Source organism: Camelina sativa, chromosome 11, assembly GCF_000633955.1.
Source record: "Camelina sativa cultivar DH55 chromosome 11, Cs, whole genome shotgun sequence".
Lineage (NCBI taxonomy): Eukaryota > Viridiplantae > Streptophyta > Magnoliopsida > Brassicales > Brassicaceae > Camelina > Camelina sativa.
In genome coordinates, this window is record NC_025695.1 from 48,457,887 (window position 1) to 48,483,949 (window position 26,063).

A 26,063-nucleotide genomic window follows, 5' to 3' on the forward strand; every position below is an offset into this window, starting at 1 on the left:
ACGTTCCATACTCGTTCGTCATTTTAAATTACGTCGCCATCACTAAACAACACATTAGAGGTACCACATACACGACAGTCGACAAAAGCTAATGGCCTTGGATTAGATTAGTGGCACTATCTATCTACAGCTAATTTATTTTGCTTGATGATAGCTGAGTTTTTATTTATAATCCTCGTGAAATAAACCCAAAAATATCAAAAAGACTGTGAAAACATTGGGAGTAAGAGTGCATTGATATTACTAGCAGGATTAGATTTTTGGACCGTTGGGACAGATAAAGACAGCCTTTTTTTTTTTTTTTTTTTTTTTTAAAAANCGAAAAGACAGCTTACGTATACGCATGGCTGTAACAAAAATTCGGCTTTTCATGTCTTATGTGGGATATATATTTTGCGAAAATAAAATTTAATAGTAGAAAATATGTGAATTTGCTTTGCTTAGGGGGGGCACCGACACTTGGTTGTGTTCATCACAATCCCATTACAGCTTGACTTAAGATTTTCATATCTATCAAACGATCCACTCTTCTCGCTTCGTGTCCTTTTTTCCTCCCTCTTCTTTTCACCCACTTTTTTTCTCACTTTTTAATTTCCCAACTAATAATTGTTTCCTATAAGTTAATAATAATAGTAGCAGTAAGTACATCACAATGCTCACATTTGGCTAAACATCTAAACAAGTTACTCGAGAACGAATATCACTCCTTAAATTATACACTTTTTGTTAGGCGATATTTTTCTAACATATTTACAAAACATATCCCGTTTGGTAAATCAACCTAATAGATATAAATTGTTATGCGAAAGAGAGAAAAAAAGAATAATAATACTAGAATGATATTTAATGAATAGAGTGATAGGTTAAATTTAAAGATATACGTACTACTATATAAGATATTGATTCGGCGAGAACGTGAGAAATTAATTTGGATTACACATGATTAATGTATTATGGACGTGATTTTCAAAGGTTTTTTGATGAACCAGCATTATACGATTTGTTGTTGGCGTGGGAATATGATTCTCCTACTTCTCTTTTTCAGTATTTATCATATTTTTCCTTCAACCAAGCAATTATTAAGCCGTACGTTGATATGTGTTTTAAAGGAAAATAAAAGTTGGTCATACAATAAACAAACAAAAAAAAAGTTTTTCAAGCATAGGAAAAGTTATGGAAGTTGAGTTATTAAAGTGTTTCGTACATAAACAAAACTTGTTTAAAGTTAAAGTTTTGGGATTACTCACTTATTGTTTTGGGATACAAATTTTCACATTGAACGAATTAGTATTAAACAACGAAATTCATGAATTTATCCAAAGTTGATCTAAAGCGCAATTAAAGTTAATAGTACCACAACGCCAAGAATCTCACCATTTTTATTTCGTTAGAAAATCATTTTTAAGTATCAATGAATTAAACTTATCATATTCGTGTTCCAGCTTTTTAGTCCAAACCAGTGGACGAAATAAAGAGAAGTAATTACTTGAACAATACTGAATTCCAAATAACATCACTAACATAATAAAGTTTTGTTTTATTATGCCTTAAGCATCGACACTAAATAGGCTTTAAGCCATTTTCACAAGTTTTTAAAGCCTTAAGATTTTATTTAAATGCTTTCAGCATTGACACTAAATAGGCTTTAAGCTCTGTTCACAACCAGTTTTTAATGCCGCTTAAAACAAGATTATTTAAGCTTATAATGATCTTGGCTTACAAATCACTTGGGCCTGATCAAATTAAGAAAAGCCCTATCATTGGACTAGATTGTTTATGAAAAGGTCCAGGAATGGTAAAACTTTGGGCCTATTAATTAAAATTAATTGAAGCATTGAGAAATAATTATTTATATTTTTTTTTTCGGCAAATCAAATTTTCATTAATTTTAAAGAAAATTACAGACATTATACAGAATTATTAAAACATAATTATTACATACGCAGATGTATACATTGAGAAAAATACAGCAGAAGGGAGATTGACAATGCTTTCCGAAGAGTAGTCTTACTCGATAACCAATCATATGATTGGTTATTGTCCAACTTCATATTTGATTTCTCTCTGTTACGATTTGCATGCAACATTTTGTGGCTGACTTTCTTTATTGCGAACCGTAGTTGTAAACCCGATATGTCCAAACATAACTCTGGAATATAGACATAATGGTACCAATGCATCCGTACCAAAGTCTTTCTAATAAATCAATTCTGTAGTTTTCTTTGACATATACATGACCAGCATCAATGTAGTAGTAGTCCCCATCGTGATATCTTTTGAGAGGAGCTTCTCGCTAAATTCCAGTAAATCTCTAAAACTTACTAGGAAGAACCATAGTCGGCCTACAATATCATCAACAACACCCGACCATCGAAGGATTTTAATAGTCATAGTCACAAGTTTTTGATTCTGCCACTGTAATATTACTACCTTGAGGGACAATCGAGTTGTCTCCATCTATTGTACAACTACGACCAACAAAGTACCATGAGCATCATCAAATACATAACCGATGTCGTGTAACTCCATCATGATAATAGGTTCCCTTCTAAACATTATTGATGCATTCCTCAAACTCCACATCTGACCAAATATCATATATTTCCGCCTATACTCGATCAAGCCCACCTTTAATTTCAAAATGCCAATAAAGCAATAACCAAATTGATATAGCCATAAATCCATCACCCAATCGCTAGAATAACCAACACTCACTCCCAGATCCCATATCCCATATCCTACGTTGCTCTCTGTTTCTAAGATTGAAGAAATACAATTGAGATTGAAGGATTCTAAAGGATCGAAGAAACCTTATATTGGTGATGAAACGACAACCATCAATCGGAGATGGAAATAAACTGACACAGTTACTCTTGGGCCGAGGCTTGAATAAGGTAAGAAATACACTCTTCCATAAGGAGAGAAGGGAGACGCAACTTTGAGTAGAACTCCAACCGCGACAGAGACGAAGCGAAGCAATCTTTTCCGGACTCAAATATGAAACCCCCAATGAGTTTTGAATGTGATGAAACACCACACAAGCCGAATATGGTGCCAGTATTGAGACGGTAAAACAAACGAAAGTTGTTGGACTCAGATTTTTCTATACCATCATGAGAAAGAAGCAAGCGATGGAGATTTGAAATCTTTGATTTGCCAAAATAATTAACTTAAAACTATACAGAAAGGAAGATTGAAAGACGAGAGTTAAGAAAAAAGGACCGACTGACGCCAGAGAAGCCGACACCGGCCGGAAAACTATGAAATCCTGTGAGTTTTTTGATGAACCGTCTCCTTTGGAGATATCGCCTCAGAGAGAAACCGTTCGCTCTCCCTTCTTAAATAAAAAAAGTATTATATATGTAAAATTGTAAAAAAAAAAAAGATTTTAATTATTTATAGTTTTAGTAGATTTCTAGATAAGAAACCCGTCCTATGGGTGGGTTTAAAGTTTTGTAAATAAACTCTAATCCTATTTTTCATATTTACTTAATAACCTTACTTAATACTTTTCAAATTTTTATCTATGATATTTTATATGAATTATATATTGTTTTATTTAGTTAAAGTATAAAAAAATTATTTAGTTTTAAACTTTTTTCTTTTAAATTAAGTTGGTTGTAGTGAATATAGATGAATTATTAAAATTTTGATTGATTTGTTTCATATTGCACCTTTAAACATTGTTTTTTTAGGCTTATAAGTTTGATTTTTTTATCTATAAGATAAGTCCGGAAAAGTCCGAAAAACCATGTAGCCCTGTTAGGACCGGGCTCGGGCTTTGAAATATAAGTTCGAAAATATTTCGGACGAGACCAGTTCAGACTCAAACATATGCGGGCTTTACGGGTTTCAGGTCGGATCAGGTCGGGTCAGCCCGATTGACACACCTACTTGCGTCCAACCTCTCCCACCTTCCTCCCTGGGATAGATAACCTTACGTCCAACCTCCTCCACCATAGATAGAATCTCAGCCCTGCCCTCCTTCTGTATGGAGAGAACATGTTCATGTCTTTTATCTATTTCAAAGTGGTTTTCTCCAGCAACCAATAAAACTAAAGACTTTTTTTCAAAGTCACAAAATCTTTTGATAGTAGCTAATGTTAAATTTCTCAATGTATTCATGAAATTTTCTTTGACACATCATGATATAGCCTCTATCTTCAAGCTTCTATGGATCTATCAACAACGATTTATATTTTTTCCAATCTATCTATGTTTGTTGTAGGCTTGTGTTTGATTAGCCTATTTTATCCAACCATTAGGTTGATGAACTTCTACTCTTTATCTCCGTTTGAGATTTAATGAATAATAGCAATTATGTTTGCACAAAAAAAAATCTATGACCAATCAATCAAGGTTAAGAAATTAGAAAAAAATTAATTTAACATAATTAATGAAATAATAGAAAATTATAAGCACAATAATATATGAATCTCAAATAATTCAAAGATGAAAATATAAATTAAATAAAAAAATCTAAAACTATTACAATAAATTTTAAAATACAGTATTAGAAAAAGAAGATGCATATATTAATCTTCTATTTTTTGGGTCAACATATTTTTTTGGGTCAATATATTAATCTTATCTATTTCAAACTGAAAAAGTAGAAAGTAGGAATATATTTTTGTTTAATAAAATAAGGAAAATTTGTCTTCCTATTAAAAAAGTTTGACCAATAGAACAAAGTTGAAAGCAATATTTTTAAACAAAATGCATTTGTGTATTCATCTTTATTTTTTTTATGCTACATGTCCTGCAAATCAATAGAAATAATAATAACATCGTGAGAAATTTGTTAATCCCAAAAACCTTAGTTATTACTTCCTCTGTCCCTCAAAGATTGATGTTATGTGATTTATTTTTGTCCTACAAAGATTGATGTTTTACCACTTTTAGTTAATTAATATTAAACTTTTGTAAACTTTAAGAAGTGATTATTAAGAAAATTCAATAGTCATTGGTTTATAAATATATAATACTTTTTAATAAGAAAACAATATTGTATTTAAAATTAATAATCATTATTTCTTAATTTGTATGAAATCTCTCAAACATCAATTTTTGAGGGACAGAGAGAATATGTATAAAAAACTTTGTTAATATGCATTATAAATTTGAGAAACAAATCAAAATTTAAAATAACGACGACGAAAACATGTGATAATGTTTAAAAATCTTTTTATATTGTTGTTTCGATTAGACGGAAAAACAAATTGCATTCGATATCTGAGTGGGTACTTCATTCATAAAGTAGACCCCCACCAGAATTTGTAATCAGTAGTATAAATAACATACTAATAATTATTTACCTTCAATGACACGCTATCTGGTCGGTCCAAAATTCCATAAAAGAATAAATAACAAATAAAATTCATAAGCACCACACAGATCTCTGCCTATATGATTATACTGCGTGTGCCATTATCATTTAATCGATTAAAATTCGATTTTTTTTGTTTTTGCATTGGACCTTTATCATGAATCATGAGTATCATCTTATGCCATTGATTCTTTAATCGTATTAAACTATAAAGACTACTACTGTAGCAACCTACTCATTATTGCACCGTAATTTCGAAGTGTCATTGTGTTTTATTTACTAGTCTCTATATAATTTAATCAATCAATAAAAAAATGCTATATTTGATATATTACTTTGTATAGTTAAAAAAAGGACTGAAAAAATAAAAAATAATAATGAAGCAAAATCGAACACGAGAAGGCGTCGTTAACGCACAGCACAAAATATTTTGTGTCTTAAAAGACGTTTCGGTGTCTCTGTCATTTTTTATTGTTTTTTTAATTTCGCTTATTAAAAAAGGAAGAACATATCAAAAACGACATCGTATAATATTCATTGCCTCTGCCTTTCATTTTTTTTTTTAATATCTGAGAGAGAGAGAGAGAGGGAGAAAGAGAGAGACAAAGAGACAAAGTAAGAAAAAAATTAAAGAGAACACAAAAATTTGGATTTGGAGGTAATAAATTTCAAAAACCTTAGAATGTTTTCGCTTGGAAGAATCTGAGATTCTCAGCTCCCAGAATTGTGGCTAAATCTGGAATAGGGTTAGGGTTTTTTTTTTCTGCTTTGTGGATTTATAAAAATGGCGGAGCAGAAGAGTAATAATAACAATAATACCAATAGGTGGAACTGGGAGGTTACTGGGTTCGAATCGAGGAAGTCTTCTTCTAGTGAGGAAGGCGTTCATCGGACTCCGTCGTCTACGGTTCGACGGTACTCGATCCCGAAGGACTCGCACTCGTCGGAGCTTGCGTCTAAGGTTCAGAGTTTGAAGGATAAAGTTCAGGTGTGATTTATTTCCTTAAACGTTTCTTTTCAGATGAGAAATCTTAGAGATTTGAATGTGAATGTGAATGTGAATATGAATGTGGTTGGATTAGTATTTTTCATTTTTTTTTTTTTTTTTTTTTTTTNAGCTACGTTTCTATTAAGAGAATTGATTTTTATGTTTAGACGAGTATAGAGCTGAGCTTGTTACAAGTTTTATAGTAAAATGCTATTGCGTGTTGTGTGAGTAGGGGATGCTTGATGAAAAATTTAGTGGGATGGTTGAAGCTATTGTTTAAGAAAAAGTGGGTTTTGGTTAAACAGCTTGCAAAGGACGATTATGTGGGATTGAGACAGGAAGCTACTGATCTTCAAGAGTACTCTAATGCCAAGCTTGAAAGGGTTACACGTTATTTAGGTGTTCTCGCTGATAAAAGTCGTAAACTTGGTAACTTTTTAGTTCCCCTTCACTGTATTCCTTGTCAAGTTTTTGACAACAATGTAGATTCTTAGTAATTCTTTTCTGGAAATTATCATATATCTTTATCTATATACCTCTTGCGATAGGATTTTTGTTACTATTATCTCCTTCATGTTTGTTTGTTGTGGTGAATTTGGTTGAATGTGTTTTGTTCACTTATCTGCATAGCCTATCACAGATCAATATGCCCTTGAGACCGAGGCTAGGATATCTCCGCTTATCAACGAGAAGAAAAGACTGTTCAATGACTTATTGACGACCAAAGGTGCACATCTTCCATTTACGACGTGATTAGTCTTTTCTCTGCCCCCCCCTTTCTCTATCTATACTTTTGTGGATTTTGCCTTCAACTCTTGATTTTCTATATGACCTGAATGTGTAGTTTATTTCTACCTTTCAGGGAACGTAAAGGTGTTTTGTCGAGCAAGACCATTATTTGAAGACGAGGGTCCTTCTATTATTGAATTCCCTGATAACTGTACCATACGTGTAAACACTAGTGATGATACTCTGACCAATCCTAAGAAAGAATATGAATTTGACCGAGTTTATGGACCTCAAGCTGGACAAGGTGAGTTAGCATACTTTACCGTTGATGTAGTCTTACAAATATAATCTATGTATTCCTTAAAATGTGGAACTTATTCAGTAAATGTTCCCCAGCTTCATTGTTCAGTGATGTCCAACCATTTGTTCAATCTGCGCTGGATGGGTCTAACGTCTCTATATTTGCCTATGGACAAACTCATGCAGGGAAGACATATACAATGGTTACCCCTCCTTTCCCTTTCCTCTCTGAAATTTTGAAATTAGATATTGATCTTGTTTGGTATCCGTATTATAGATGCTGTTCTGCTTCTAAAAATCTCCTGCTTGTTACTAGCGTATTTGCATGTTTATGCTTCCTATACATTTTGGCTTTGTAACAATCCCAAAATATCTATGTGAATGAAAATTTGAACTGTGGACAAAATTTCATGGTGACAGGTTTTAATACGATAGGCAAGCTCATGTATGTTCATAGTGTATCTTATCGATTTAGGAGAGTTCTACATAAGGCAATGCCCCTATGTTAGTTTGAGTGATATGATGTTGGTTTTTTCGCAGGAAGGATCTGATCAGGACCATGGTTTATATGCTCGTTGTTTTGAGGAACTTATCAACTTGGCCAATTCTGATTCAACTTCAACATCTCAGTTCAGTTTCTCTGTTTCCGTTTTTGAGCTCTATAACGAACAGGTGCGTCCTTTTTCATGTTAAGTCCTAATACTTATGTATGTTGTTTTAGAAGTGAAACATGATTATGATATGCAAATTAAAAGTCTTTTCTAATTCCGAAACTTTCATTTTCTAGATCAGGGATTTACTCTTGGGTTGTCAGAGCAACTTGCCGAAGATCAATATGGGTTTACGCGAATCTGTTATAGAACTGGCGCAGGAAAAAGTTGATAATCCATCTGAGTTCTTGAGAGTCCTGATATCTGCATTTCAAAAAAGGGGGAATGATAAATCAAAGTCTACTGTGACCCACTTGTATGTTTTATTTTGTGCTTAACTCTTAGTTTATGCTTATAATTCTCTGTTCTCATGCTATATTTTTTTCCGGATTTCTGCTCTCTTGGTAGGATCGTCTCAGTACACATTCGCTATAGCAATACGATTACTAGAGAAAATGTAAATAGCAAGCTCTCTTTAGTTGACCTGGCTGGAAGTGAAGGTTTAACTGTGGAAGATGACAATGGAGATCATGTAACTGATCTGCTCCATGTAACGAATTCAATTTCCGCGTAAGTTTAAGTGTCCTTCCCCGTTCCTATTTTTTTTTTTTGGTTACTTCACAATTGTTTATCGTACCTATATTGTGAATATTTACCAATAGTCCTAATAGCCTGTGCTCACTGCACACGTCTCGTATTCTGTAGGCTGGGAGATGTTTTATCCTCTTTGACGTCAAAAAAAGATACGATTCCTTACGAGAACTCATTTCTTACGAGAATACTTGCAGATTCACTAGGTAAATGCTTCTCCTATCCAGTGCATGTGCCTCTACGTTTTCTTTGTGTTAAGGATTTCTGCCTAGTGCTTGAAGCTATGTTTAAATGAGAACAATTTTCTGTAACGTACAGGGGGGAGCTCCAAAACATTGATGGTCGTCAATATTTGTCCAAGTGCTCGGAACTTGTCTGAGATAATGTCATGTCTCAATTATGCCGCTAGAGCTAGGAATACTGTACCAAGCCTTGGGAATCGAGGCACAATTAAGAAATGGAGAGACGTGGTAAGTGGAATTAGAGAATTGCCATCTACCTTCCTCTCCTGTCTCTTGACTTTGCTCTATATAACAGATGATTCTAAATTTTCAAGTTATAATACATATTCTGGAACTTCAGTAATACCTCCTGGATGAAGAACAAAGATTAAGTTTCTATAACTAAAGTAAAGCAGAGCGTGAAAGTAATTAGTTGACAGACATTTAGGATTTGACTTGATAGTTTGCTGGTTTGATTTTTTTGGTTGAAATGCAAAATTAATTAAATAGAACAGAGCTATTAGATCAAAAACAGAGCTATTCTATACACATAGCTAATGATAGCTTAAGTAACAGAGCTATTTGCTGGTTTGACTTCTTTCTCTTTTGGATTTTACTTCATTTCTTTAGAGAACAGATTTGGTAACTTTTTATTCTAAGTTGCTATTCGTTTTATATATTTACACGTAGTTTGAAAATATCATTCTTCCTGCAGGCAAATGATGCTCGGAAGGAGTTATTGGAGAAGGAGAGGGAAACTCAGCGTCTAAAACAAGAGGTTACGGGTTTAAAACAAGCACTTAAAGAAGCAAATGATCAATGTGTACTTCTCTATAATGAAGTACAGAGAGCGTGGAGAGTTTCATTCACATTGCAATCAGATTTAAAGGTATTCAATGCTGACTGGGATAGTGTCCTCCTTATTTCAGTTTATTCCTTATAAGATTCCTTTCTGCTAACGATTTACATATTTGTTTTTGCAGTCAGAGAATACGATGGTTGCAGACAAACATAAAATAGAAAAGGAGCAGAATTTTCAGTTAAGAAATCAAATAGCTCAACTTTTACAGTTCGAACAGGAACAGAAGCTGCAGGTGCAACAACAAGATTCCACCATTCAGAGTCTCCAGGTTGGTACTGCATTAGTATCTACTTTCTAAACTTTGGCACATGTCTCCTCGCCTTTTATCTTAAACATCTACATAACAGAAAAATAGATGGTAAAATTGCTTTCAAGTAGCCTTTTCTGAATTTGATAGCTGTGACATTCACTTTCCCTTTTTTTTAACATAAATTTTGTGCAGTCTAAAATGAAAGACTTAGAATCACAACTAAGGGAAGCCCTGAAGTCTGACATGACAAGATCAAGAGATCCAATGGAATCTCAGCCCAGAGCAGCTGAGAGCACAGTCGATTCTTCTGCAGTTACCAAGAAACTTGAGGAAGAACTGAAAAAACGTGATGCACTGATTGAGGTTCTGCGTTGTCTTCCTATTGGGCACATTTTAATTAGTGACCTCCATATTTTTGAGTTACCCAAATAATATTTGGCCTGAACATTTGTCTGAAGAGAGTAGTTGCTTTCTGCAGAGGTTGCATGAAGAAAATGAAAAATTGTTTGACAGATTAACAGAAAAGTCGGTGGCTAGCTCGACTCAGGTGATTCTTTTCTCTATTTGTACACTGCGCATGATTCAGTATCACAACATGGACGCTTCTCTTTTTGGAGCTGTTGGCAGAAAAATCATTCTCTCTCTTCTCTTCATTGAATGTTGCTAATTGCCATACAGATAGAGATTTTCCTGCCCCAGCTAGCTATTTGCTTAAGCTTTCTCATCCATTGTTGTATATAGGTATCTAGCCCCTCATCAAAAGCTTCACCAACAGTGCAGCCTGCAGATGTTGACAGGTAGTTATTTGATCACTTGGAACCATTTAATCCAAAATCCTGTCTTCTCTATTTTTGTTTACTTCCCCTTACTACCTGATCTTTATTTTTCTTCAGGAAAAATAGCGCTGGCGCGTTAGCATCTTCAGTGGATAAAAATGAAGGCGCCATTACAATAATAAAATCCATCTCTGAATTAGTAAAAACCACTCCAGCTGGAGAATACTTAACAGCTGCATTGAATGATTTTGATCCCGAACAATATGAAGGTCTTGCAGCCATTGCTGATGGCGCAAACAAGCTTCTTATGCTGGTACTGCCACCGTGTTAATATTTGATGTGGAGTAACCTTTTAGATTTTTCAGGGATGTAAATAACTGAATTTATTTTACCACAATTTGAAGATAGAACTACAGTAAATTCTGTTTGTATATATATATATATATATCTGTTTGGGATAGGTCTTCAAATAATAGGTTAATATGTTAAGAGAATTTATGGGTTTTATTGTTGGACTTGCAGGTCTTGGCAGCTGTCATAAAGGCTGGTGCTTCCAGAGAGCATGAAATCCTTGCTGAGATAAGAGATGCTGTCTTTTCATTTATGCGGAAAATGGAACCAAGAAGAGTAATGGATACAATGCTTGTTTCTCGAGTCAGGATATTGTACATAAGGTCCTTACTTGCACGATCACCTGAGCTTCAGTCGATCAAGGTGAGCAGAACCATTAATAAGCTAATTTTCCTTTTAGCTTTTCCTGCTGGTGTGTGACACTAAGTCTCTTCTCCCGGAAAAGATCAATCTCACGTCACCCACTTCTTTTAGGTTGCTCCTGTTGAACGCTTTCTGGAGAAGCCATATACTAGTCGAACTAGAAGCTCCAGCGGGAGTAGCAGCCCAGGTAGATCACCAGTTCGATATCATGATGAGCTGATTCATGGCTTTAAAGTAAATTTAAAGCCAGACAAGAAAAGTAAGTTGGTATCTGTAGTTTCAAGAATCCGTGGATATGACCAGGTAAGATATCTATGAGTCCCAGAGATGCTTTATTTTAACCTTATAATGATTATCCAAGATACAAACATACATGCTTCTCTTGTTTCTAATTTTTCTTAGGATACTGGGAGGCAGCAGGTGACTGGAGGAAAGCTGAGGGAGATACAAGATGAAGCCAAAAGTTTTGCCATTGGAAACCAACCCTTGGCTGCTTTATTTGTTCACACTCCGGCTGGTGAACTGCAAAGACAGATTAGGTCATGGCTTGCAGAAAGTTTTGAGTTTCTCTCTGTTACAGCAGATGATGTTTCAGGAGGAAGCACTGGCCAATTAGAGCTTCTTTCCACAGCAATTATGGATGGCTGGATGGCTGGAGTAGGAGCTGCGGTGCCACCTCACACGGACGCTTTAGGACAGCTTTTATCTGAGTATGCAAAACGAGTCTACACTTCTCAGATGCAGCATTTAAAGGTATATATGCCATGTCAAATGTGAACTTGATGTGTTTTCTTTTTTTGAGTTGAAAATTTCAGAATGATTTCAGCAGTAACTGATATGGGAATGTTTGATTAGGATATTGCTGGTACTTTGGCTTCGGAAGAAGCAGAAGATGCTGGTCAAGTCGCGAAGCTTCGATCAGCTCTCGAGTCTGTTGACCACAAAAGAAGAAAGGTAAACCCTTAAAAATAGAACGTTAATTAGGATATTGCTGTCATAACGTTAATCTCACTCTTGATCTCCTAAGAGTTTTTCACGTACCTTAATTCCATTTTCGTTCTATATATCAGATTTTGGAACAGATGAGAAGTGATGCAGCTTTGTTTACCTTGGAAGAAGGCAATTCTCCTGTTCAAAATCCTTCTACAGCAGCCGAAGACTCAAGATTAGCCTCCCTCATTTCTCTAGATGCCATACTAAAGCAAGTCAAGGTATTTATACTCATATCATTTGAAACCACAACGAGTCTTTCTCTATCTTAGTTATGATTAACTTACAAGAAGAAATTAAATCGTTTTTCTTCGTGAAGGAAATAACAAGACAAGCCTCTGTCCACGTTTTGAGTAAAAGCAAGAAGAAAGCATTGCTTGAGTCTCTTGATGAACTGAACGAACGAATGCCTTCTCTCCTTGATGTTGATCATCCATGTGCACAGAGAGAAATTGATACAGCTCACCAGTTGGTCGAGGTAAGTGATGAATAAAAGTCGAGAAAAAAAAAGATGGATCGAAAAGTCTTGAGAAGTTTGATAACTTGTAACTAGCTGTTTTTATATATTGGACTGCAGACAATTCCAGAACAAGAGGGCAATCTTCAAGACGAAAAGAGACCTTCATTAGAATCAATATCTTCAACAGAAACCGATGTGTCTCAATGGAACGTTTTGCAATTCAACACGGGAGGCTCTTCAGCTCCATTCATCATAAAATGCGGAGCAAATTCCAACTCGGAGCTCGTGATCAAAGCGGATGCTCGTATCCAAGAACCTAAAGGAGGCGAAATCGTGAGAGTTGTGCCAAGACCTTCGGTTTTAGAAAACATGAGCTTAGAGGAAATGAAACAAGTGTTTGGTCAGTTGCCGGAAGCTCTGAGTTCACTGGCCTTAGCTAGAACAGGTGATGGAACACGGGCTCGATACTCTAGACTCTACAGAACTCTAGCCATGAAGGTTCCTTCTCTTAGGGAACTCGTTGGAGAGCTGGAGAAAGGAGGAGTCCTAAAAGATACCAAATCGACTTGAAACATGAACAAAAAAAGAAGTTACATTTTGTACAAGTATTACTTTTTTTTTTTTTTTTACTGTGAGGCTTTTTTATACTTTGGACTTGTCTGTATTTTGTAATTTGTGTCTGTATTTTGGGGCCACCAATGGTGGAAAAGCCGTTTCAGCTCGAATTTAGTGGAATACACTCACTTGCTCTTATCGAAAAAAAAAACACAAAACCCTAGCCACGCGCCTCAACACTCTTCACGCCCTTAAACCTAAGTTTCACGCAACGTCGTCGTTTTGTTTCAATTAAACTATTAAAGAGTGTATAAAAAAAACTTTATTTTCTAGATTACTTCAATTAGCCAATCTGTAATCAGTTCGTCTCATAATTGGTAATTTGGTCTCGAATTGTATTTTGATCAAATCGCTAAACTTTTAACAATTTTTGCTTAAAGAGAGCATTCAAAATTGCTTTCTCGAATGGTATTGAGACATTAAGAGCTTGCAGTTTCTCTGTTTGGTTCTAAAGATCAATCATTGTTTTTGAGTGACTAAACTGACCACTTGTTTTTGTGTTGGATTGATTTGAATGAGTTTTTGAATAATGTATTACCTCCACTGACGAACGAAGGAGCAGAGAAAATGGCTGCAACTGTTCTTTCTGACCAAACCTGGGATTTTTGCTGGTATGTTCTGTAAAATTCTCTTATTTGGGAATTTTTCGATACTTGTCTCTAGTGATTGGATTCAGCTCTTAGTTACCGGTTAGTTCGTAACGCGTTTGCTTTGTATCTGATTATAGAACATACAGATTCGATTATAGAAATCTTGGGTCTGATCAATGTGAAGGAATAGACTCAAAAGTTTCGATCTTTACCCCCACATAAACAGAGTAATACGACCAGTTAGTTTCATTAACTCCGCTCAATTAGGTTTAATTCGAACTTCTAAACTTGCTTTTTAGGGCTGGGCATAGGGTTTCTCAAGAGGATTAACACTGTTGTTATAGACTTGATGTAACAGAGCTTTTGCCAATTTTTATCTTTTGCAGTAATTTGAATGTGAATTTCGAGTCAGAAGAACATGCTTTGATTGCTTACACATCCTTGGCTGTTGATAAAGAGGTTTTGAATTCTACTCCATTTCGAACAAGCTTTTTCCAATTTCACTCATGTTGTCGTGTGATCATCAATGCAGTTGCAGCCTGATAAGGTGAGAAGAGTTATGTCGGTATCAAACAACAAGCTTTCTGTGTGAGTCCTTCCATCGCCTTATTTGATCGTTGAATCGCTTAGATCGATTACAAGACTGCTTTTTTAACTAGACATCTGTCGGGTTCTATTCGACTTCGCCTACTTACTTCTTTATACTAGTTTCGATCTTTTCTCACCAGATAATTTTTACAGGCATTTTGAAGCAATAGAGGCAAGGCTTCTTCGCGCTTCCTTCTCTGCGTTTGTAGACGTTCTTACACTGGCCACAAGAACAATTCAAGAATTTGGGCTAAAGTAAAAAAAAAAAACACCAATGTGGAACAAGATATTTTCATTCTTTCTCATTTCTCTCACCGACCGAGAACTCAAAATTTACGATGTGTTAGTCAATTCAGTGGTTGCTTTGAGCACAGATCTTACGATTTTTATTCAATTGACAATGTATTGTTTATGTAGTGTAAATTGGATTTGAGAAGTGAAGAAAGATGAACAGAGTTATTCAAAACTGTACACTTAAGCTCCTCCAATATAGTGGATTCAAAAAATGATCACTTTCTATTTTTTTTGGCTTGTTGGTTCAAACTTCAAAGTAAAAAAAAATGATGGCCAACAGACTCAACAATTAAACCCTCAATAAAACGTTTGAGCACGACGATCTAGTTTCCAAACCGGTTCAACTTCACCAAACAGGTAATCTGATAAATTCTCAATGCCCCCTGATGAGTCTTTTGTGCTACATGAGCTTGTTGTGTCTGATGAGCTAAACATTGACGATAGACTTCCACTCGACGAGTCCACACGCGGCAACAAACTGTCTCTCTGTTTGTTGCCGTGTCTTGTTGATGGAATTGCGGCCAAACTTCTTCTTTCCTTTGATTTCCGACCACCACCGTTCTTGCTCAGCGGTCTCGGAGAATCTCTGCCAAAAGCAAGAAGAGGATATTAATAAATGAACAAGAGTTGGGTTTTTATGATGATATGTGCGAGTCCTCTCTTTGTATTCACCTTGCATAAAGAAGCATGTAAGCTCCTTCTAGTAATACAGTCTCTAACTGCACCGGGAAAACCTACGAATTCTCAGAATCAAAAATCAAGTTTCGATAAATATATATAATATAGATTTTCAAATGGTATACTGCTGAGACCTACATTGCTGTCATCAATTTTGAACCAATCTCCATGAAGGGTTTTTATGTAGCAAACATAATGACCTGAAAATGAAGTGCTCATAGCATCCAAATGCACCACCACTGCGTAGAGACTATATACGGGATGCTCCCCGTGCTTTTGGTCACTCATATACGGGCTAATATCGAGAAGCTCCGGAAAATGTATTGGTTTGCTCAGCTTCCCAAAGTTATCAGACTGCATGACCAAAAGAAATCATTCTTCCGAGGAAACCAAATAGTAGTAGACACCATCAAACTAACGAGGATGAAGACTCACCTGAAAACGTTTCAGCACGACAGTAAGAATATTGGGTCCTTCCAGTATCATCAGTTTCTTTTTGGCTTTCTGGTAAGATTTACATCTGTGGTTGTTGTATAAAGAACGCAAAGGAATTAGTAGTAGCTTTCCTAACGTATATATTAAGTTTCCAATAGAAAATTTCTACTACCTACCTGCCACAGAAGTACCGGTTCTCTCCATCTAGGACTTCGTAGGCTGTAAATTGAGCAAGTGCTTCTTCAAGGCTTCCTATATCCCCATCGATCTCAACAGTAAGATCCATCATCAGCTCTGATCGCTCAGATTTGTGGAGGCATTTCATGCATTTAATCTGTGTAATAAAGGGGATGATTACTTGAATGCTAACAAAAAGCAACAGACAATGCTCTAATTTTGGTAATAAAGGCAATATACAATTTGCTAATAATAAAACCTTGGAGTGAAGATATCCACCAAACGTAAGGCCTACTAAAGTAGTTTCTTCAGCAAACGGACCAGCTGCATCGGCCTCTTTCAGAAAAACAGATTGCATTGTATCAACAGCACACCTGGCATTCTTATGAAAGAACAATGTGAACACCTTTGCGAAAAATATTGAATTAAGGAAAAAAACTATAAAAGCTAGCTACTGAAAAGCATAACACATATGGATTCACCTTAAAAACTCGTGTGCATCTTCTTCCTTTCCAGGGCCAAGATGCTTCCCGATCTTTTGTAATTTTGATAAGATCTTGATAGGTGATAGAGGAGATTCTACACCTCTTGCCTTTAAAATTAGGTATTCAAACTCACAAACAAAACACCAACTCTTCTTTCTACCTGAAAATCCAACTATCAAGATAAGATTCCACATAGTTACAAAACGGAGCAGTAATAATCATTTTGGTGTGCAGCTTACATGTTTTAGAGTGTAATCCCCGAATAAGGTATGATATAAGTGGCCGAGTGAATGCCAAGCACTGAAGGACAGCATTGGCATAACAACTACAAAAGTAATAATATAAGTGATAAGCATCAATATAAGTACATTAAAAAAGGGTCCGTCCACAGCTTAATACTAGTATTTCTCCCAAACTGCTAAAATATCATTGAGCTATAAGCAAGAAAAGTTAAAGATAGATCGATACGTACCTGTTCCCTAAGTTCACAAGGCCAAATGGCTGTAATTCTACTCTATCACAGTAGAGTTTCACAAACAACTCATAAGAGAAGCTCATCTGCACACAAATAAACAGAAACATTAATGAGATAATGGCAGTAGATATAATCATGTGTTAAAAAGACTTAAAACTTGCAATCATATTATCTATTAACCTCATCAATAGAACTGGAAGGTTGAGATATATTTGACGATTTTGGGGGTCTAAAATGCTGAACAACTTTCTGCACCGATGTTTTCAATCCACTACTTGATGAACCTTGGGACACTTTCGGCTTACATATAGGTTTTGAAGGTAGGAGAACAGTTGAAGATGACATTGCAGCAGAAGCACTAGATGGTTCAGATGTAATTCTTCCATGTCCAAGTACATTCATCTCTTCTTCATACCCAACTGACAAAAATTGTTCTGAAATCGACATTTCAGCTGAATCACCTGACCTGCGTGAGCTTTGATTGCCAATTTTCCGCGGCTTTGCATCAGTCTTTCTCGCTGATTCAACCTTCTCTATACGATGACGTGATTTCTTCCTACTTAGTGGCCTGGTCTCATAGAGATTATCATCCTTTTTGTTTAAAGAAGTAGTGAAATCAACAGCTTCAGATGTAGCTTGCACTTTATGAATACTAGGCCTACTTGTAGACATATCACAGGAAACATCAACAGACTTGCCATTATCATTGGAAGGTATCGCTAATGATGATGACTCAATTCCAGCCACACGAGATGGAAGTTCAAAATGCGACTCTTTGGCATCTACAGAGAGGTTCAAGTCATCAAAAAAACCTCAAACCACCAAATGTGAAATATTTATAGATCAAATCAAATGCTAAAATCTCAAGTATCTAAAGTTACCATCAGAATGAACAGAATCGTCCCTGCCTTCTTCTTCATCGTAATCAGGAAGAGAAGGCGATTTACATTCTTCCTTGTGACCTCGTCGCCAATGAAGAATCTGACACTTGCTAGAACTACCCAACCAAAAACAAAAAAAAAGAATGAATTTTTTAAAGGGAAACAGTACAGAACCAATTAAAAAATCTAAACTTTACTTCGTGATCGATCGGATTCTAAAACTAGCCATCTGCAAATCTCTCAGGATTCAAAAAGATGATCAAATTTGGGAGAGAGAACGAACCAGTAACGAACAGATTTGCACTTGGCGCAACGAGTAGAGGTAGGGTAAAGACAAACAGCGCAACGATAAACATCCGAAACGGAGTCGGCGGCGGCAACAGTTGGGGATCGAACTCGAACCTCCTCAGCCAGGTAAGATTCCTCGGTGGCTAAAGCAATGAGACGAATGACTTGGTCTCTCCTGACAGAAGCAGATCTCCATTGGCGGCGAATGAGGAGAAACACCAACAGTATAAACCCAATCAAGATAAAACGAAACCCTAGGACTCCTCCAGTTTCAGGCATTTTGTGTGATAAAATCTCAGACAAGAGAAGCCAGAAGAGAGGAATCGTAAGAGGAGGAGGAGATTATAACTAACATTTGTCTACTACACAAACAAACAAACAAAGAAAGAGAGATTGATGATGATGATGCAGAGGAGGTGGGTGATGGTGAGAGTATGACGAGTAAATGTGGAATCTAAGACGGCGGAGGTTAGAGAAGCGACGGCGGGTGAAGGATTTGGGCATCTGGAGAGACTAAAAAAGCTAGAGAGAGAGAGAGAGAGAGGAGAGAAAGAAGAAAGAAGAAAGAAATCAGGAATTTGTGTGTTTTGTTTGTAGAGAGAGAAAGAGAAGAAAGGAGGGAATAAACGTGCACTTGTTCTCCTCTCTTTTGTCGTTTTCGATTTTTTTTTTTCTCTCTTTTTGTGTGTTTTGGTCCCTTCTTAGTTCTTACTGTTTTTAAAAACAACTAGAAAAAGAGTTGCTCTGGGTTCTATCGTTTTGGAATCTTCAAGACTTTATTATATTCGAGGCTTGGATTGGCCACATTATCCTGAACACAAAAACTTAGTCGAAACCAAACCGAATAGTTCAAAAACTATAACGAACCGAACCGAATAGTACAATTTTATGTATTCGTAGTTTGGTTGGTTCTGAATTTTTATTTAATTTTGGAATTATATATTTAATAATTGCGGCTTGTTTATCAAAACGTCGCTTTGGCCGAGTGGTTAAGGCGCACGCCTGCTAAGTGAGTGGGATTTTCCCGCGAGAGTTCGAATCTCTCAGGCGACGTTTCTTTTCTTTTCTTTTTTTTGTTTTTTCTCTCTTTTCATTTGATTTTATGTATCCGTAGTTTGGTTTGTGCCCAACTAACACGCGCCTTTTCTAACCGTCTCTTATCTGTCTTTTAACCAGAGTCAACGACCTGAGAGATTCGAACTCCGTCCGTTGTTACAAAATGTGAGTCTCTTTTTTTTTTTTCAACTTTTTACTACATACAGTACAGTTATACTCTCTGTTTAACCCCTCTTTTTTTTTAACTACATTTGCGCTTGGCAAAACCCAAAACTTCTCCATAACATACCATACCAATGAACCAAACACAGTAAAACAAAAAGAACCAGATTCTTCACCGGCTCACTAGTAGTTGTAGCCTCCTTCTCTGTAATCCGTAGAATCTTTGCATAGCATCGACCTGAGCTCCATCATTGATCTTGGTGGCTCCAAGTGCTCTGGCTTCAGTGCGTTTCCAAGCAAGCTTTGCATTTGTGTCGCAAATATTTCATCTAAAACCTAAACTTACCAAAGAATCAGATCAGAAAACAAGACAACAACAACAAAAAAGATTATTACAGCTCCCGAAAGGGTTTCAAACAATACTTACAGAAACTGCGATTCTCGGTCCTTTGTGCCAAGTCACATTATCTTTCCTATCTTCCAAAAGACGAAGCACATCCTGGATATACAAAAAGAACAGAACATTGAAGGTAATTGCATAAGAGAAAAACAACCAGTGTAATGAAATGTAATAATGCTTCTAACCTTTCCCATTCGGTCCCAGATTCCTCTGCAGATTGTCACAAACACATCAGGTAAGAAAACACCGTGTAGATGATCGATAGTTTTGTCTAGCAAATCCTTCAATGTCGTCATTCTGTTTCTAACATCCGGTTCTGCTGTGGTTTCCCTCAAGTCGTGGATGATGGTCTTTAGCTTCATCTGATTTTGTATCCTCGTCTGTTAACATAACAAAATCAAGAAACTGATGTTAACAAAAGCTTGCGGTGAGAACAAAAAGCAGAAGAAAATCGAATTTTTGTTTGGAAGATAAATAGAGAGAGTACACACATTCTCTGCGAGTTTCTCCACAAGCGCTTGCATATAACTTCTGAATTTGGCTCTTAACAATACTGTCACCTCACTTAACCGCTCTCCCAAGACTCTGTTTTCTCCATCAGGGATATATGAATTCCACAATTTGAATCGGTTCTCTATACTCGGCCGTAAAATGTCAAGCACTCTTTTCATTGAGTTAAGAAGAACTCCAAGCTGAAAATTTTACCAAAATGGCGTCAATGCCTTCTCCTCTTACTTACATCCAAAAAACAAAACTTGCAAAATTACAATAAGCAACATACCTCTTTTGGAACAGAATAAGGATTAGGCGTGCCTTTGGTGAGTTTCTGGACAATTTTTAGGCCAAATATATTACTTTCCTTTAACGGAGATAAAATCTCAGCAAATTGTTTCTCCATGGCTTCAACTATTGCCTTTTCTGAGTCTGCTACAACCTTTTTCCATGAAACAACAGCAACACTTAAGATTATGATCTATTTAAAGAACAACATAACATGTGATTGGACTTAAAAGAAGTCTTTGCTGTTCCACTTACTTTCTCCAAGGATATTGCGTATTCTGGCCATCGTCTAATGATGATATCGTATTCATCAAGTGTCCCATTGAGTCTCTCATACATCTCATCGACAAAAGGAGAAGTCAATCCCGGAATCTCGCCACATGCTTTTGACTGAAAAGTGAAAAGCAGATAGAATGTACTTAGAATGTTCTACGTTCTACAGTTTATGATCAAACTTGGAAGAACTCATTTGCATGATCAGTACCGTCTCTAGCTTGCAGAGTTCATATAAAACTCGTCGTTTCTCTTCAATCCAGGTTGTGATATATGAATAGAAAAGCTCCTTGGCATTAACGCCACCTTTAATAGGACTGCAACATGACAAGACAATATATTTAGGTGCCTATCGTCACAGGAATGTATAAAAAAACAATATGTAAGTTAAAAATTAGTTAGTGAACTTACTTTATGTTCCAGCTAGAGATATCTCTCTGAAAGTCTGCGGTTGTTATAACTAGGTCAACAACCGCAGGTGATGGTCCAGGAGGAGGCCATACGAGAAGAAATTCCCGGAGCCTATTGCAGACATCAACACTATATATTGCCGCTGAATGATTTGGAAGGTCTATAAAGCTGTTCAAAAGTTAACAGAGAGAAATCATTAGAAAGATAAAATAAAATGAGAAGCAAACCGGTATGTACTGCATATCTTTGACTTAGTTTGAAACAAACCTTGGGAGCACGTTGCAGTTATGGATCGCTATGTCAGTGGATATTTCATTCTTAAGGCTCAAGATGAGAGACTTCATCTTTTGATAAGAAGCTGGAAGCGCCATGGGATCAACTGGTGCACCTTCACTACGGTTGTTAAGTAAATCATTTGTTTCCAATAAATGTCTTCTTGACCTCTTCTTTGAAGCAGCCTGAAGTGGTGTCCGTAGATGATGAATCACATATACAACTTAAGAAAAGATAGTTCTGAAACAGATAAAAAGTTTGATTAATACCTGAAAATATCTGCAGAGTTTCAACTGTGCCTCGGGGGTTAATACATCATTGCGAAGACCATAGAGCTTGACAGCTGACTCTATAGCAGGTGCTGGAGTCCCCGTAGCAGACTCAAAAACATCTTTCATCCCGGAGAAAGACAGTTCATCAAGTGATTTATAATTCTCAAATGCTGAAGCGAGAATCTGTTGAATTTGTTCGTCAATTTCCCCAAGTAATCGATTCTGACCAAAAAGGACCAAAAGTTGAAGTAAGCTACTTGAATACTGAAAAAACAATTTAATAAACAAAGCTTAGCTAACTCACCTCTTGATGACTCAATACAGCCTTGTAGTTGCTTTTCATTATAATGGGGAATAGAAAATCATAAATCAGATCAAGACAATCCTTGGTAGGCGATGCGACATCCATGACATAAGAAAGATATCTGCAAATTCTCACAAAACATTGCTTAATTACCACAAAATGAATTTTAAACACACCATTCTTAGTCACTCAAGGATTACCTTAATCTAGTGTATGCATCTGAAACGCCGTAATAGGATGCAAATCGAGTAATCATCCAATGCCATGGTCCCTTAAACAATAAATTTCTTCGCTGAAACCGTTCCTCTTTCATAGCCACCTCTAGGACAAGATCATACGCTGAAGTTTCTGCCACCAACCCACACTTAGTTTTTTCATCTAAACTACTTGAGTAACTAAACTGAAGTTGGATTCTCCCAATTAGTTCATGCTCTGGTTCATGATATATTGGCAACCACCGCAGTTTGTCACTCTGCTTCACAAAGAACAGAAGAAAACATAAGATCTCCTGCTTCATTGTCTAACGGAATAAGTAATATGAAAACATAATGCGTGTGAGACAGCAAGAGAATCTTACCGGATCATCAGCTATAGCTGCTAGCTGAGCTACGACACGGCCAAGAAGTTGCCCTTTCGAATCTCGAACTTCAATAATCAAATCATCACCAAGACTATCTGGTAAGCTACAAGAAAAAAAGAATATTAAGATCACCTAAAAAGGAGTAGAAAGAATGATTAGTAAAAGATCACGTGAGTAAAGAAGGGCACATACAAAATAAACGTCTCGCCGGATCCAGGTTGCGTCTTAATTTGATCCTCTTCAGCAGAGCTCTTTAACCTCAATGAACATGAATATGTTTCTGAAAACAGAAAGAATCAGATATTGATGACCAGTATAAGACCAATGAGTTATGTCCAAAGTATGATGCAGTACCTTGTACTGCTTCATAAGTCTGCGGTCCAGTGTGAGATGTAACAATTTCGTTTTTAACGGCCTTGGAAACCTGCTTAAGGTAGCGAGCAGCAGCCTGCAGGTAAGCCAAACTTTGACGCGAAAGTGAACCATTAAGAGGAACTTGGGGAGTGACATGAACTTTCTTGGCTGCTTTCCAGCCAGAAGATAAAGTCGAATTCAGTTCCTCAATATGGTGACGAACAACATCGAGTTTTTCCTTGGAGACCTTTAGTGTTGCAATGTTACAGCCAGGAGGTGGATCTAATCCCATTTTAATTCTACGAACTGTACAAAAAAATCATACTCTTGTAAGCACAACTACTGAAATTTCTACAAGTGGTCAAATGCAGTGTGAGGAAAAGAAATACAAATGTGTATACCTTGGAGTCTAATCTTTCCAATAGTCTTCTTAGATTTTGGAGCAGATGTCTCGGTAACCAACTCAGAAGGTCCCTTTCCCTGTAACTCTTCTTCAGATTGAAGAAAAAACCTCTGCAAACTAAATGCATTCCTCATTATCTTGCATTCATTGTTCAGGAAGTAAGAAGCTTCGCTGACACTATCTGTTGACCATGAATGAAGACATAGCCGCACACAGGCTTCATAGGCAATCATGGCAGACCATGGACCTTGCTCACTGCATTCAAACCACACAAAAAATGAAAGAAATGAATAAATGACAGAGGGAGAAAAGAAACAAGACAACAAAATATATAAATCAGATAAGAAACTCAACCTGGCATGAAAGGTGGGGAAACGAGGCAATGAACTGGTTGAAGTGATTGTCCCGTTCTGGGGCCTTCCTGAAGTTCCAGCCTCAACATTTCTTCTTTCACATTCATTATGGGAAGATACATTGTTCCGCACACCACAAGCTTCTGCTTCCTGTAAAAGTTATAATCAAATCAGAGAACAAGACAGTAAGGTTTTAAAAGAAAACATGACAGAAGGGGGGGGAAGCAAGTACATATGAAACTTCAGTGCTTGTAGCTGAGTCTGAAAACTCATCAGCACCAAAGACCTTTGCACCATTACGTCCAAGTCCATTTTGAGCTGCCATATTATATACGTGAGGCAAACGAACATGAATTTTATAATCTTGAGGTGAGTGTTGCCTCTCGAATGTCTCTTCATCTGAACTTGAGCCACCATAGTTATTATTATTACCTCTAGCGGCGGGTTTAGTTGCAGAGGACAATGGAGGCGCACTCTTAAATCCAAAAGGATGACCAGAATTGGTATTGGCAGCAGACTTAGCATCCAGTTTCCGATTACCAATAGTCCACCTCGAACCAACAACATCCTATAACCATCTCAAAACAAGCAATGGTTACAGCAAAATCATAGAGACTGTTGAACAGAGAAGAAAACAAAATAGTACAAACCTCTCCTAAGCTTCTTAAGCCAGCTTCCTTGAACATCGCTCCTTACCTTTTAACCTAAAAAGTTCAGAAGAAATCATCAAAATGCAGAAATCTCTTAGTTCTGTACTGAAATCCCTAAAACATAGCAACTGAAATTAATCTGGAAACGAAATCAAAACGGATCGAAGGATACACAAAAGCGAAATTGTAGTAGTGAAACGGCCAAAGAGAAGAAGAAGAAGGAAAAAAAATAATGAGAATTACTTTTAGCTCTTCCACGAAATCCACATGAAAGTAATAGCGAAATCGTGAACGGAAACCTCACGAAATTGAAGAATCGATCTACTCATCAAATCGGGAAATAGTAATGCATTAGTTTACTTACACTCTTCCCTATGAAGAAGACTCTTCCGAGAGTTTTTTCTTTTGTTTGGCCAGTGAAGGAGTCAACAAGTGTGAAACCAGAAAAAAAAAACAAACTCCAGTAGAATCCAACTGGTAAAACTTTTTTTCTCCTTCTTCAAAGTGACTACGGCGGAGGGAAAATTCCGGTAGTGACGACGATCATTGGACTCAAAATTCCCAGTGAAGAAGATAACGAGAATGGTGGATTTAGCAAATAAAAGATGGAGATCGATGAAAATTTTTCTTCTTCTCCTTTTTTTTTATTTATTTATTTAATCTTCCTTTTTTTCTTAATAAAACTTGCGCCAACAAAGGGAAAAAAATATATATACGGCGTTGATGGAGACGTCAATTAACGGTGACGGAGACTTTAATACGCTCTGGTGGTAAATCTGACGTGTCAACTGGGATTACACGCCCTTTTTCCATAACGGCAAAGTTCTCCGCGCGTGTATCTCTCAAACTACTCCTCTTTTTCTTTTTTTTAATTTCATTCATTTTCCAATATTTTTGTTATAAATTATGAACAAATGCCATCTTTTTTTAGTATATTACCAAAATGTTCTAAACAACTTAAAAAAAAAAAGGATGGGTAATCGATTTCTTTAGATTTCGTGGTCGCAATTTGATTACCAACTCTCTTTTTTTTTTGTGTCTAACAAATGTCCTGCGCCGGATCTCAATGATCTCATTTGACTAATAATATACACAAGTAATAAAGCATATAAATTTCATCAATTCTCATTTACTGAAACACAATGAATCAAATCAAACCGACAAATACATTTTGATCCTGTGTTTTAAAGTTTAATGATATTGAAAAATGGAACCAAATTAATCCAACAATTAAAGAATTCTCTACTAGTACTATTATTATTGACAACAAGTTAAAATAATCAACCGAAAGAATTTGAGACAACTTGAAGAACCTTTCTCTTGTCTTCATATGTCTTTTCTCCGACCGCATTAGCTGTGTCCAGGTCACGCCGAAAACACGCATATGCTTAGCCAGCAAGGTATATAAATTTTTAGCTTTAACAGGCTT

General features: G+C 36.3%; 4 protein-coding genes and 1 non-coding gene across 7 annotated transcripts; 3 read left to right on the top strand and 2 right to left on the bottom strand.

Moving 5' to 3' along the window:
- On the top strand, window positions 5,907-13,610 carry LOC104727189 (kinesin-like protein KIN-14B). The gene is made up of 23 exons (XM_010446219.2): window positions 5,907-6,314; window positions 6,620-6,743; window positions 6,955-7,041; window positions 7,177-7,347; window positions 7,440-7,546; window positions 7,884-8,015; window positions 8,131-8,309; window positions 8,402-8,563; window positions 8,699-8,790; window positions 8,903-9,054; window positions 9,521-9,694; window positions 9,789-9,935; window positions 10,110-10,280; window positions 10,396-10,464; window positions 10,659-10,714; window positions 10,811-11,006; window positions 11,216-11,407; window positions 11,519-11,710; window positions 11,810-12,160; window positions 12,263-12,361; window positions 12,478-12,618; window positions 12,717-12,875; window positions 12,975-13,610. Exons 1-23 carry the CDS (start codon window positions 6,111-6,113, stop codon window positions 13,425-13,427), a joined length of 3,810 nt encoding a protein of 1,269 aa, XP_010444521.1. The 5' UTR covers window positions 5,907-6,110; the 3' UTR covers window positions 13,428-13,610.
- On the top strand, window positions 13,732-15,111 carry LOC109127692. The gene is made up of 4 exons (XM_019232953.1): window positions 13,732-14,083; window positions 14,449-14,521; window positions 14,595-14,650; window positions 14,804-15,111. Exons 1-4 carry the CDS (start codon window positions 14,040-14,042, stop codon window positions 14,907-14,909), a joined length of 279 nt encoding a protein of 92 aa, XP_019088498.1. The 5' UTR covers window positions 13,732-14,039; the 3' UTR covers window positions 14,910-15,111.
- Window positions 15,093-18,966, bottom strand: LOC104727190 (ubiquitin carboxyl-terminal hydrolase 17-like). 2 transcript variants are annotated; one of them, XM_010446222.2, is made up of 12 exons: window positions 18,359-18,966; window positions 18,076-18,191; window positions 17,375-17,976; window positions 17,192-17,277; window positions 16,959-17,044; window positions 16,717-16,879; window positions 16,494-16,608; window positions 16,234-16,391; window positions 16,058-16,142; window positions 15,823-15,976; window positions 15,617-15,678; window positions 15,093-15,530 (listed from the first exon to the last, which is right to left on the bottom strand). In XM_010446222.2, exons 1-12 carry the CDS (start codon window positions 18,640-18,642, stop codon window positions 15,372-15,374), a joined length of 2,070 nt encoding a protein of 689 aa, XP_010444524.1. In that variant the 5' UTR covers window positions 18,643-18,966; the 3' UTR covers window positions 15,093-15,371. The 2 variants fall into 2 exon arrangements, with proteins under 2 accessions (XP_010444524.1, XP_010444522.1); XM_010446220.2 differs by having other exon boundaries at window positions 15,761-15,976.
- On the top strand, window positions 19,335-19,416 carry TRNAS-GCU. Its single transcript has one exon. It is a non-coding gene; the product is annotated as a tRNA-Ser (tRNA).
- Window positions 19,573-25,294, bottom strand: LOC104727192. Of its 2 annotated transcripts, XM_010446224.1 has the most exons (21): window positions 24,999-25,294; window positions 24,635-24,688; window positions 24,417-24,552; window positions 24,217-24,302; window positions 23,986-24,134; window positions 23,630-23,886; window positions 23,229-23,534; window positions 23,067-23,154; window positions 22,872-22,977; window positions 22,495-22,766; window positions 22,295-22,415; window positions 21,988-22,212; window positions 21,713-21,903; window positions 21,446-21,613; window positions 21,246-21,351; window positions 21,017-21,151; window positions 20,763-20,915; window positions 20,473-20,673; window positions 20,167-20,361; window positions 20,009-20,080; window positions 19,573-19,917 (listed from the first exon to the last, which is right to left on the bottom strand). In XM_010446224.1, the coding sequence occupies exons 2-21, from the start codon at window positions 24,668-24,670 to the stop codon at window positions 19,765-19,767; spliced, it is 3,156 nt and encodes a 1,051-aa protein (XP_010444526.1). In that variant the 5' UTR covers window positions 24,671-24,688; window positions 24,999-25,294; the 3' UTR covers window positions 19,573-19,764. The 2 variants fall into 2 exon arrangements, with proteins under 2 accessions (XP_010444526.1, XP_019088721.1); XM_019233176.1 differs by having other exon boundaries at window positions 24,217-24,552.

Coding starts and splice junctions, on each gene's coding strand:
- LOC104727192 (XM_019233176.1), bottom strand. CDS start 24,670: ATGTTCAAGGAAGCTGGCTTAAGAAGCTTAGGAGAG. Junction 24,135..24,216: donor CAAGCACTGAAGTTTCATAT/GTACTTGCTTCC, acceptor TAACTTTTACAG/GAAGCAGAAGCTTGTGGTGT. Junction 23,887..23,985: donor TTCCCCACCTTTCATGCCAG/GTTGAGTTTCTT, acceptor GTTTGAATGCAG/TGAGCAAGGTCCATGGTCTG.
- LOC104727190 (XM_010446220.2), bottom strand. CDS start 18,642: ATGCCTGAAACTGGAGGAGTCCTAGGGTTTCGTTTTATCTTGATTGGG. Junction 17,278..17,374: donor CTTCCAGTTCTATTGATGAG/GTTAATAGATAA, acceptor ATTTGTGTGCAG/ATGAGCTTCTCTTATGAGTT. Junction 15,679..15,760: donor TCAAAATTGATGACAGCAAT/GTAGGTCTCAGC, acceptor GAGAATTCGTAG/GTTTTCCCGGTGCAGTTAGA.
- LOC104727189 (XM_010446219.2), top strand. CDS start 6,111: ATGGCGGAGCAGAAGAGTAATAATAACAATAATACCAATAGGTGGAAC. Junction 11,007..11,215: donor CAAACAAGCTTCTTATGCTG/GTACTGCCACCG, acceptor TTGGACTTGCAG/GTCTTGGCAGCTGTCATAAA. Junction 12,619..12,716: donor CCATACTAAAGCAAGTCAAG/GTATTTATACTC, acceptor TTCTTCGTGAAG/GAAATAACAAGACAAGCCTC.
- LOC109127692 (XM_019232953.1), top strand. CDS start 14,040: ATGGCTGCAACTGTTCTTTCTGACCAAACCTGGGATTTTTGCTG. Junction 14,522..14,594: donor CCTTGGCTGTTGATAAAGAG/GTTTTGAATTCT, acceptor TCATCAATGCAG/TTGCAGCCTGATAAGGTGAG. Junction 14,651..14,803: donor TCAAACAACAAGCTTTCTGT/GTGAGTCCTTCC, acceptor TAATTTTTACAG/GCATTTTGAAGCAATAGAGG.